Source organism: Peromyscus leucopus, chromosome 3 (genome assembly GCF_004664715.2).
Source record: "Peromyscus leucopus breed LL Stock chromosome 3, UCI_PerLeu_2.1, whole genome shotgun sequence".
Taxonomy (NCBI): domain Eukaryota; kingdom Metazoa; phylum Chordata; class Mammalia; order Rodentia; family Cricetidae; genus Peromyscus; species Peromyscus leucopus.
Window position 1 is genome coordinate 4,623,211 of NC_051065.1, and position 12,616 is coordinate 4,635,826.

At 42.4% G+C, this 12,616-nt stretch overlaps 1 protein-coding gene across 14 annotated transcripts in view; it reads left to right on the plus strand.

Annotated features, from left to right (window-relative positions):
* The window catches only part of Cadps2 (calcium dependent secretion activator 2), a 552,385-nt gene that overhangs the window by 497,143 nt on the left and 42,626 nt on the right, over positions 1-12,616 (plus strand). The window contains exon 27 of one of the 14 annotated variants that reach the window (XM_028872987.2): positions 4,947-7,174. The exons of the other annotated variants lie outside the window; for them this stretch is intronic. Within the exon in view, the coding sequence (XP_028728820.2) occupies positions 4,947-4,967 (21 nt within the window). The 3' untranslated portion in view covers positions 4,968-7,174. Of the gene's footprint in view, positions 1-4,946; positions 7,175-12,616 lie in introns of those variants that run through there. 14 annotated transcript variants of the gene reach the window in all.

The following is a 12,616-nucleotide window of genomic DNA, read 5'->3' on the forward strand; positions in this document are numbered from 1 at the left end:
TTTCTTAGAGGCAGTGAATTATGGGGGTCTTGTTTTTAATCTAGTTGACCAGTCTTCATTTTTCAGTCAGAAAATTAAGAACATTATATTAAAGGTTAGTACTGAAAGTTATGTACTATTCTCTTTCACTTTATTTTTCTTATAACTTTAATAACTCACATTCATTTCCTTTTCTGTCCTTCGTTTTGATGGTTCACTGAACTAGTCGTGTTTGATTTGCTCCTGTTTGTCACCTGAATACCTGCCCTCCTGGTGTGCTTTTGACACTTTTGTGCTCGCCTTACGTTTTTCTTTCTTTTCTCTATCTGTGGGATTGCTTTGTCCATGGTTTGTAATTCTGGTGCACCTGTCACCCATTCCTCTTGTTTATGCTTATATTGAAAGACTTTATTTCCCTTCCAGTTTCTAAGAATGGCTGTGCTTCAGATAATAAACTAGGTAGCTCACCCTCTCTCATTCGCCCCGCCTTGTCTTCCACACCTTCCCATCCTTCGGAGGCTTTGCTGCAGAAGCTGATGTCATCCTGATGAGTGTGCCTTTATAAGGAACTTGCACGTCTATTACAGCTTTCAACATTCTTTTTCATTATATACCTTTGATAGTTCACAATATCATGTGAAAAGCTTTTCTGGCTGTGTATGTTTGGGGTTCTAAACACTGCCTGTACCTGAATATCCTTATCTTTCCCAAGATTTAGGGAAATTCTCACATTAATTCATCAAATTTGTTTTCTCTATATCTAGAATGCATCTTTGGTCCTTCATCAGTGTAAGTTATTTTCAATATGGATGTTTTAATCATATTCTTTATGTCATGTATGTTTTGTTATATTTTTTTCTTCATTACTATCTGAATGTAATAATCCATTAATCTTATCTTCACGCCCAGATAGTCTTTCTTCCACATTGTTGGTGAATCTTTTAAATGAATTTTTATCTGGGTCATTGATATTTTTGCTTCTGAGATTTCAGTTTACCTCCTTCCTGAAATGTGTAAGCCTCTTTTGAATTGCTCATTCAAATCCTATATTTACTTCTTAATTCATTCAGCAGATTGTTTATATTTTCTTTGATTTCATTCATCGTTTTTTAAATTGTTTTTTTTTTAATTAGTTTGTCTAGTTACTGAAGAATCATGTAAGATGAGAGGCACTTGTGCCCATGCTTGATGACCTGGGTTTGATTCCCCAGCATCCACAGGATAGAGGGAAAGCATCAATTCTTGCACAAATAATGCTACTTGTTTTTCTGTATTTCTTCTACTTGAGATTTGCTCATCTATTGGGATGGATATTTCTTCTGTTTAACTGAGTTTATGAGCAGCTTTCTCCTAAGGACATGATTCCCTGCACTTCTCAGAGAGGAGAAAACAAACCATAGCAACAATGCAAATACAAACAAGATATGGGAATATGGTTTGAAAAAACATTTAAAACAGGTACCCTACTAATGACAGGAAAGGATAAAATTATATGAAATAAACAAAACTATTAAAAATTAATGAATGTGGGACTGGAGAGATGGCTCAGCAGTTAAGAATATGTTTTAGCTACTTTTCTATTTCTGTGATAAAATACCATGACCAACCAACTTATAGAAGGAAGGGTTTCTTTGGGGCTTATGGTTCAAGGAGAATAAGAATCTATCACCTCCCAAGATGCAGAGGCAGGGGAATCACTGTGTTAAAAGCCAGTCTGGTCAAAGAGCAAGTTCCAGGACAGCCATGGCTATTGTGACAGAGAGAAAGAAATACGGGATCAAAAAAAAAAAGGAGAGAGAGAGGGAGGGAGGGAGGGAAGGAGGAAGGAAGGAAGGAAGGAAGGAAGGAAGAAAGGAAGGAAGGAAGGAAGAAAAGAAGGAATGAAAGAAAAAGCTATCACCTTCATGGCTGGGAGCACAGAATCAGACATGGTAATGGTGATGCAGCAGCAGCTGAGAGCTCACATCTCCATCCACAGGCAGCATGTAAAGAGTGCTAACTCAAAAGGGCACTAGTCTTGAAATCTCCAAGTCTGCCCCCAGTGACTTACCACAAGTTCACACCTCCTAACCCTCCCCAAACAGTCCCATCAACTGTGAACCAAGTATTGAAACACATGAGCCTATGAGAGCCGTTCTCATTCAAACACTGCCCTTTCAGGGGACGCGGGTTCAGTTCTCAGCACCCACATCAGGCAGCTCACAGCCATCTATAACTCCAGCTCCAGGGAATCCAACCCATCTGGCCTACACACACACCTGTACTCATGTGCACATGCATGCACACACATACACATAATTAAAAATAAGATAAATATTTTAAACTAATGAATGTAAAATTAATAATAAGATTATTTTAAAGGAGGGCAGGAAAGAAAAAAGGAAGATACTTTTTTGAAAAAAAGGTAGAAAGTAAAAATGGAAAAAAGTGAGACGATAAAAGATAGGGTGCAAAAAAATCCAGCTTAAAAGTATATATGTATGCATATATTAGATAAAAGTAAGAAGGAAAAGAAAAATCAATTTAAAAAGAAGTCTCCTCTTACCTTGGATAAGAGAAGATCCTTCCCAGGTGGTGATCTCAGCTGAGGTTTGCAGTTTCTCTCAGTTCTCACTGAATAGGATGGTACATTATACATGCGTGTCTGCTTGCACAGGCCCTGCCTTGCACTTCCTACAAGGTTTGATTTTGAATATACCACAGCCCTCTGGGCAGCAATTTGTTTTTCTCTAGGGGCCTTAGTTTGTGAAGCTGGGGCTGTGGCAAGTGTCTAAGCTATGATATGTCTCCAAATGTCTCAGCAAGTGTGACTGACTAACTCTGTCTAACAGAGTTCTGAGCTGGTGGGGTGAACTGTAGGAACCAAATAATTCCATGTTCTCGGTCTCAGTTCTTTCAGACTAGGCCCCATAATAAACCACATGCCACATGTGATCAGTTTCACATTTGCTACAGAGAGTGGAGCACACAGCCATTCTACCCTCCATGGCTGGCACCCTAGGTTTTTAAACTTTCCAGTGGGCTTGTGACAGATCCGCCCTCTCTATGACAGTCAGCCATAGCCATCTCCTACCCAGACACTGTGGCAGAGTATACTAGGCACCCTAATTTATGATTGTTCTATGTTTTGTGACCCCTGGCATGGTTTGGCCCCGAATAGTAGGCCCACTTTCACATGGCTCCTGGGCATAGCACTCCAGGGATGGTGCGCAATGCCATGGGTCTCTGCCATTAAGCTAGGTTGCGCTGCAGGAGTCCAATGCACTGCCGATCTCTGCGCTGGCTTTAGATTGACGTCTGACTGGGGCCTCTGTTGTCACGTGGCTTCCTGTGCTCTCTGGACTGATGTCATGCTTGCTGTGTGGGGCTCATCTGACTCCTGGGCAGCTGGAGTTGGAGTTACAACTGCTGTCTAGTTTCCTCCCCGTGCCTTTCTGCTCCTCTGTGCTCTTGACTTTCCCATCACCTCCTTTGTTCGTAGCGCTCCTTCTCACTTTCCTGAGAACAGTTTATCTCTTTTGTTTCCATGGCTTCTCCCACTCACAGAATCACGTTTCTATTCCACCACTTATCTCAGAATTCTTTTCCAGTATGTTCATGGTTCTCTGCATGTTGATGAATACAGTAGAGGCCTCTGGCTCAGTAAGAAGCCTCACTTGGCGCTCCCACACTTACTTTGTGTTTCCTCTCTTCGTTTCCATGTCTATATCCTCTTCTATATCTGATGTCTTCACAGCACTCAGCACATATGTCTTTATGTGTCTGGGAAAGATCCTGAAGGGTTTCATTAGTCTTTTGAACTCATGCTACAAATTTCTGTGGCTTTCTTCTGTCTTAACTGCATGCTGGCAATTCCAGCAGCACTTATATGTGATGGGCGGTTTGAATCATGGTGGAAACCGGACCTCAGACCTGCACTGGAATTCCCCACTCTTTGTCTCACCTAGATCTACTCAAGCAGGTTAACTGTGGCTTCATTTCCTCAATTATAAAGTAGAAGGACTTTATAATATACTGTATGATGTGGTAGTATCATTTAACAGTATTAATATTTATTAATATGATGAATACAGAATATTGTGAAGAAACATCTGTTAGTATAAAGCTAATGTAGATAATCTTTTTTGTTTGTTTGTTTGAGACAGAGTTTCTCTCTGTAGCCTTGGCTATCCTAGAACTTGCTCTGTAGACCAGGATGACCCTATGATGAACTCACAGAGATCAGCCTGCCTCTGCCTCCCATGTGCTGGGATTAAAGAGTGTACCATCACCACCTAACTAATGTAGATAGGCTTAGGGCAGAAGCTTGTTTGCTTTAAGTACTGTTTGTTTCTATTATTGCTCTTCTTTTTGCCTACAAGCCCCTATTTCCAGTGGCCTCCTGCCTACCTGCACAAATCAGTTTCTGTGAGAATGTGCACATCACCTTCAACCTAAATGCTGTTTATCTGCATTTCCTGAGTCCATTGATATTGTCTCCTCATTGTAAAAGCATTTTTATCCTAGGGTCCTTCTTAGAGCCCTTTGAAGCTCCTCACGTGAGAGGATGCCAGAGCCTACTGAGTCAATCTTCTGAACATGCCCTTTTCTACCCCATTCTATTCTCACTGCTACCCTCTTTTCAATGTTCGTTGAAATCCATACCTCGAAGATTGCCACCACGTTTCCCTTCCACCAATTAGGTCTCCACAATGCAGCTGGAGTGTTTTTCAGAACTCAAGGTAGCCCATGCCTTCCAGGTGCTCCTTGTTGCTTGTGCTGTCATTCCTGTTCCCTATCACTTGTGCCTTATTGCTTTGCCATCATTTTCTAAATTGTACCCGGCACCTGGTTTTGTTAAGGTCCCATGAGAAGTGGCTGTTGATGCATTTGGAGAGCACTTACTAGATACCATAATATTCATGATGACACAGTGTTTGAGACTACATCATTCTTACCTTAACCTGCCCTAGTATCCTTTATTACAGGTTCCTAACAACTCAGAGTAATATCATACAGAAGATTAAGAATCCTTGGGCTAGTTTGGAAGAGGCTCACACATACACCAGGTATCACCTCCAAGTCTTGTTCAGTCTAATCACTTTTGCCCCTCCCACACTCTTACTCACATCCCAGGCTCTAGTGTTTCCAGCATCCTAGTGATTTCTCCGTTACCTATCTAACCTCTGTACCTTTTCATGACCCAGCCCTCTGCTCAGATGCTCTTTCTTCCTTCCCTCTCATAATTCCACTGAAATAGTCTCTGATTTCCTTCCTAGAAGCCTTCTAAGCCTCCTAGGCAAATTTAATTTGTCATCCAAACCTTCCTCCATCACTTACCATGTGTTCACATTTGAGTCTCTCTGTCTCTCGCAATCAAGAATCTCATTCTCTTTCTCCATTATATTTCGTACTATATAGAGGGCGTCTCATGCAACGGTGTTTGTTGGGTGACTAGTATTAAAAGAAGATGAGAGTGCATCTGGAAGATACTAAACAAACCAACTTCAGTGTCAGTGCTCTGAGTCGGTTCTGCCTGTTACCTGGAACATTAAAAAAAAAAAATCACTTCTCATGAGATTACAGATTGTTTTAAAAGATTCTAGTGAAAAGGGACAAGACATACACACAAAAAAAAAAATTGAAATTCATGGTCCTGAGGCATCACAGATTTTCAAGATGCAGCTGTGTGCCAGGTCGTGTGCTCAATGCCAGGGATACCGTGCTAGCAAAACAGTCAAGGTCCTACTCTTTGGGGAGTTCTCTGATCTCTGGGGAGAAACAAGCTAACAAACATTACATCCAGACAAGTGCGTTGTGTATCACAAATCATATGACATAGTGACTCATGCACTTGGAGGACAGCGTAAGTTTTCTCAAGCAGAAGCTGAATTCTAAACAATGAAAGAGTCAACCAGAAAAAGAGGGACAGAGCAGTTAGGTAGAAGACGCTGCAGGCACCGGGGCCTGGTGTAAAATGAAGCTGAAAGAGGTGAGGAGAAGCTGATAGGATGTGCTAAGGAGTTTTGAGCCTTTGTCCCAAGAGCAGTGGGAAGTCACTGAGAAGACGGGAGAGGTGCAAGGTGGGGTGAAGAATTAACCAGCTCTCTATTAGAAGATTCATCGGATGGCCTATAGCAAACAGACTTCGCAGAAGGCTTCTACTTTGACCCCTGGGAAACTAATCCCAAGCATTTAAGTTGTACCATGAGCAGGGTTTAGTACAACACAAGGGCAGCAAACATTAAGGGCTACCCTTAGGTTTATGACATGAATCACGGAAAAGAATCAAGTGTCATTCGGTGATTCAGGTGCCCTGCAAAGAGAAACAGACTTGGAGAGAAAGATCATGATGACATTATGGGTCACAGTATGATTAAGTTTGAGATATCCAAGGGAGATGCCGGTAGAGATCCTTGGATGTGGAGCGGGGAGAGGAAGTGTGTGGGAAGAAATTATCAATGTGATAATTTGAAATGATGCACCTTCAGTAGCTGTTACTCCCAGGCCTGAAGTGCTGTAGCTGGAGCCCCCCAGAGAAGTGGAAAGCAGAGGGATGACACAGAGGTGCTCCCAGCAGAAGGGAACTGAGAGCATTTTTACCAAGGGGGAAAAAATGGTAGATAGAATGCTAAATCTAAATCTAATACTAAACACTGTATTTATTGCCACTTTGTGTTAAAAACTAAGTTGCCCAAGATTTGGGATAGTAAGAAAAATAAAACGTTAACACTCACTGAAGTTATCCTGTTCTGACTGAGAGAAAGGTCTGGAGTCCCACCTGCGTGGCCCCATCTCCCAGGGTGGACCTGATGCCCACATTACAATTCTCCCCTTCACAAATGAGAAAATAGACAATTGAGGTCACAAGGTCCAAACTAGTGGAACCCTGCTAGCCCCTAAGCCTGTAACCTTTCTACAGCACCCTAGAGAACTCAAGAAGATCACAAGGGAAAGAGTGGTCTCTCCACACTCTAGTGCTATCTTCCTTGTATATGGGTATAGCCAGCCCAAGGACATGCTTATTTGATGTTAGTTCCACACAGGCATGCACGCCACAAGACCGGTTTTGACAGGTAGCTGGAGGTGGCAAGGAGGCTGTCTGTAAGTTGAAAGATGAAGATGGAATTCATTGTATGTAGTGATGAGGATACCAAAGAAAAACTAGGGGGTGTTGGTCAGGACAAGGAATTAAGAGAGCCAAGAATAAAAAAAACAAAAACGAACAACTGTCAGGATATATCCCCATCACTGAGGGATATATGTTTGTCTGGGTATGAACTAAAAGAGCATCATAAGAATGCTCAACTTCCTTGATCTCCAAATGCTGTTGGAAAGGAAAAAAAGGAGAAGGTGATATTGGAAGGAAAATGCTTTCTCACTGATTATCTAGATATAGATATGGAGATTCATAAAGTAATGTGTGAGTACACATGTTCTTTCTAAGAACATAGAATGCTTTATCCTAAATTCCTCTGAGGAATAAGGTGAATAGAGAGTAAATGTCACTTGACTGCCTTGATATGATGATAATATCTTGCCAACTCAGCCTGGTAAAATTATTTTGACTAAATTTACTTCTTTGGAATAAGGCCACATATGCAGAAGGTACCTGGTTAAGTATGTGCTTAAAAGGTATGGCAAAAACAGTTGAGGACTGTTTGCAGGGAGGTGGGGAACACAGCAGGCCACTGCACTGGGGAGACCCAAGGAGGAAGGAACAGTGAGGAAACACAGGGTTTGAGAACATCTGGGCCAGGTGTGGTGTTTTGGGGACTATCTTAGAGATTCTTGCAGGACAAGATACTTTAAAAATATATCCTGTCAAGTGCTGCCCATCCTTCACACAGATGCCTGTGATCTAGAAAGATGTTTTCAGGGTCACAGCAAAGCATTGAGGAACTGATTCACAGTTGGAGAAAGAGGAAAGAGCCATTGTATTAGTGACATTCTGTTGAGGGAAGAAAACCTATTTTCTTTCTGGCTCTGATTATCTGGTTGTGTGTGGAATTTTAATACGAATTAGTCTTGATCTTAACCACAAAGCCTCTGCTAATCAATATCCCAAGTCTCCCTTACTTCTACCCACAATAACATGCATTTTTTTCCCCGTGATCGGTCTTCCTATGAATACTGTCCTTTCTGTGAGAAAATTTAAAATTTGCACTGGAAATGACGTCACTGTCCCTTGTTCACTTCATGGCTGACAAGGCAAGTAGCCCTGTGAAGAACCCAGCGACCTGTAGTCCCCACCACTTCTCAGAATTCATGATTTTTACATTCTGCTACAAATATATGAATCACACGGCCTGTTGCAATGGTTCTTATATTCTCTCAGAATTCAGCATGCTATTTAAACCATCGTGCCTTGTGGTACTCCTCATGTTTCGTCTCACCAGTCACTTCAGAGTGCTTTCATCGTGCATTTCCTTGAGAGTAGGTATCATGAGGCAAAGGCAGTAATTATCCAGACAGACTCCAAGTGTTAAATGTTACTCAAACAAACCCAGTGCATGACATGAACGATAGAGAACAGGCAAACAAAGAAATCTCAGTGTTTAATTCCAGCCCAACACCCTCAGGAGAGCAGGAATCACAAGGCAAAGCCATAAGTATTTATAATCTCCCAGAGCTGTGTGGAGAAAGTTCACAGGAAGCAGTTAAAGATGCAGCAAGGAGGCTCAGCATTTAGCTGGGTTTCTTTGGATTCTTGCTGTTCTGTGCAATTAAAAGCCAAATGGAAAATATGCCATCGCTAATCTTGATTTTAATAAAGTCTGCCTTGGAAGGTAGCTTTTCCATCATGAGGGCCTCAACAACAGTCCTGCAAAGAAAACCTTCCTGTAGGAACTGGGGCTCACTTGGTTGATCCCAGGGGTGCAATCTTGGTAAGCCCTTAGAGTCTCTCCTGTGCTTGTGCCTCCCTGGGGACCACTGGGGACAGGGAGGAACCCAAACAGAGGCTTCCTGCTATTGTTGAAATGGAAGCAAAGAATACATCGTGTGGCATAGGATTTACTCTGACATAGTCCAGCAGTGCTGTATACCCAGAGAAGACAAGACAAGCTGCCTACCAGGTGCCTCAGTAGAGAAATTTCTCCCTCAATTCCTATCCAAGAGGCTTCCTAAGAGTCATCTCCTCAGCTCCGTTTCTGCCGTCTTGCAGTCCAAACCTCCATGGGGTTATCTACTTTTTTTTTTAACTGTAAATCCTTCAGAATCATTCTTTCTCTCCTCCAGTTTCGGTGTACTATGTGCCCAGCTACATAAGCCGCATCTGGCTCATGCCGAGCTCATTTATGTTCATGTCTTTTTCTTCCACAACTTTGTATATTCCTGAGAAGAGGCCTAGATCTCTTCCATGCTTGTCTTTTCTGTCTTAGTTGTTTAATGATAATTATAACAAAGTAACATTCATCAAGCACTTCTTAGGTGCTTGGGCACATTTTTTACTAGATTATCTAAGTTTTCTCAGTTCTGTGGCGTGATGGTGAAGAACTTGGGCTCTAGGACAGACTGTCTGTCTTCAAAGCCTTTCTCCCATGCTATCCACCAAGTGTGCTCAAAGCAGGCAGGGTTGAAGTGGTCGGACAGCCTCAACTCTACCCACCTCTAGACGCCTCCATCGATCGCACTGACTCAGACCTGCTGTCTGTGAGCCAAACTCATTATCACTCCTTGTCACTGAACTGTCCTCCTTAACTTGTGACTTAACATATTTAGATATTCAGAAAAATCACGACTATAACTAATCACACCAGACATGCTCCTTCTTTCTATTTCTTTAGTATTTGCTATTTTCAATCTTTTCATAGTAATGACCTCCAGAGTTCTTCCTGCTATCCAAGTCAGGTGAGCTGAGTAGCTTCATCTTCCCCCCATGAGGCAAGAGAAGCAAAGTGACCCAATATCCAGAGAGCAGCAGAGCACCAACCTGACTCCTTATCTTCTACATCTGCCCAGAGGATTTTTGCCTCTACTTTACCCTGCCCTTAGCACTATTCACCTGTGTTAGCAGAGTGACTAAACATGAGCTGTGCCTTTGACGCCTCAGGTTGTCAGGGAACCATAGTAGTCGTCTCTCATAGCAAATAAGATCACCTGGCACACACTTGCTCTCAAGATTTGAGCTATAAGAGATGAGGCATTTTCCACAGAGGGCCATTAAGTCTGGAATTCCCTTCCCCTGGTCTGACAGAGCCCTGGAGAATTGATCTTCTGGGTCTTGGCAAACCACATTAAGTTGAGCTAGGCAGTCAGTTGTGCCTGGTAAGAAAGCTTAATGGGTAGGAAGAAAGTAGTAGGTTATTGAGCAAATTGTTAATTTTGTGGTTTTCACTGTTTAGAACCCTGAAGATAGCTACCCAACGGAATGTAATTCTCGAGAAATGCAACTTTGGTCTGCAGTTTGCATGATTTGTGTTTCTGTGTTCTTACATCATGTCGCAAATGATGTGGTGAAGAAGCCTATAGGGAAGTTTCTGTTTCTTTTGCATAAACTATTTTGCAGTAATTGATCAACCATAGAGAGAAGATCATCTCCTGTGCTCACAGTGAGTTCTATGGCCACCAGAGACTAATAAGCCATGTCCCTAGAACTATTATCACTTTGTCGAAGAAGCTGCTATGTGAACAAAAACCAGCCTTCGTTAATTTCCCTTTTCGTATTTAAAAAACCTTGTCAGGATTTTCCCTTTGGGAGTGTGTAATTTGTCGATAGCACATATTATTTTAGATATACAGAAGAAAGAAGCAGGGTAATATGTCATTATTATTATTTTATTTGTCCACTGGTCCTCATGTCAGATATATGTTTTCACTCAATAAAATAAGAGTTTCTGATTTTATATTTCTAAATACTTTTTTCATATTATAGAAATATAAAATTGACCAGTGAGATAGCTTAGCAAGTTAGGGTGCTTGCAGCCAAGTCTGATGACCTGAATTGGATTCCTGAATGGGACCCATGTGATAAATGGAGAGAAATAATTGTTCTCTGACATCCATGGACATACCGTGACACGCACACACACACACACACACACACACACCCCAATAAATAATGTATTTATTTACATACAAATAAAAATAATACATACATATGTATATGTATGTATAGTTTTAGGGCTGGTATAGTGACATGCTTTTAATCCCAGCACTTTCGAGGCAGAGACAGCTGGATCTCTATGAGCTTGAGGCTAGCCTGATCTACATAGTGAGTTCCAAGCCAGTGAGGGCTACATAGTGAGACCCCATCTGTGGGGCGTTTACCCACCACCCCCACAGCTTCCCAGAGTGTTCTTGAGTGCGATCAGCAGGAAATATTAGATAGAAGGATTTATAGCAGAGAATCTTGTGGAGATAAACAGATAGAAAATAAAGGATAGCCTCGAGAGGGCCTGGAACCTATTCCAACGGGCCCTGACTGTCTCTGGCCCAGGGTTTTTATAGAGACGCCAAGGGGTGGAGCAAAAGACCTCCTCCCCCAGCACTGCCAAGTGCAGACCACCTCAGACACCTGCACTCAGGCCCGTGGTCCTGATCATCCTCTATTGGGACCTGCTGGGTAAAGCCACGAGGAACCCGAGAACAGGCCCCCACACCCATCTCAAAATAAATAGCAGTCAAAAATTTGTGTGTGTGTGTGTGTGTGTGTGTGTGTATATGTATGTATGTATGTATGTGTATGTATGTATGTATGAGAGGGTGGCAAGCAGGCTAGGAATGTAGCCTAGATTGGTAGAATGCTTGCTTACCTAGCACACACGAAGTCTGGATTTTGGTCCTCAGCATCAAATAAAGTGGGCATGGTGATGCATGCCTGTACTCCCACACTCAATGGTGAAAGTCGGTGTATCAGAAGTTCAGAGTCGTTCTTGACTACATGGGGAGTCCAAGGCCAGAATGGGACACATAACACCCTGTCACAAAAACAGAGAAGTGGAGAGGGAGGGAATGCAGCTGGAGAGTTTCTCTCCCAGTCCCGCCAAGCCCCCACAGTCCTGAAGCCCACTTATAAATAATCACTCAGATGCTTATATCACTTATAAACTGTATGGCCATGGCAGGCTCCTTGCTGTCCAGTTCTTATATCTTAAATTCACCCATTTCTATTAATCTGTAAGTCACCACATGTTCCGTGGCCTTACCCGTTACTGCCTTTACATGCTCCTCCCTGGATGGCAGGCTGGCATCTCCCCCTCAGCCCTCCTGTTCCCAGAATTCTCCTCTCTCTTTGTCCCGCCTATACTTCCTACCTCGCCACTGCCCAATCGGCACTTTATTTATTAACCAATCAGAGCAACACATTCAGGACATACAGAGCATCTCACAGCAAGGGAGGGGGGTAGGAAGAGGAGAGGAAAAAGAAAAGTTTTCTATATGTAAAACACTTCTGAAGTAATTTGAATTCCACTCCTCCCTGCTCCAACCCCCACATGTGTAGAGCAAATGATGTCTGCATTGTACTGATCCTCAGGAAGCAGAGATGATCCTTGAGTGTCACAATTAGGACTGTTTGATAAATGCTTATTAAAGAATGTCAGATTTCTCCCAGTATTGTAAAAGCCCTGAATGCCGCACCTGTCTTCTCCTACCCAGTCTGCATGTGGTTAGTCCCTTCTTCATATGTAGAAAAAATTGATCTCTAGGCAAGTCA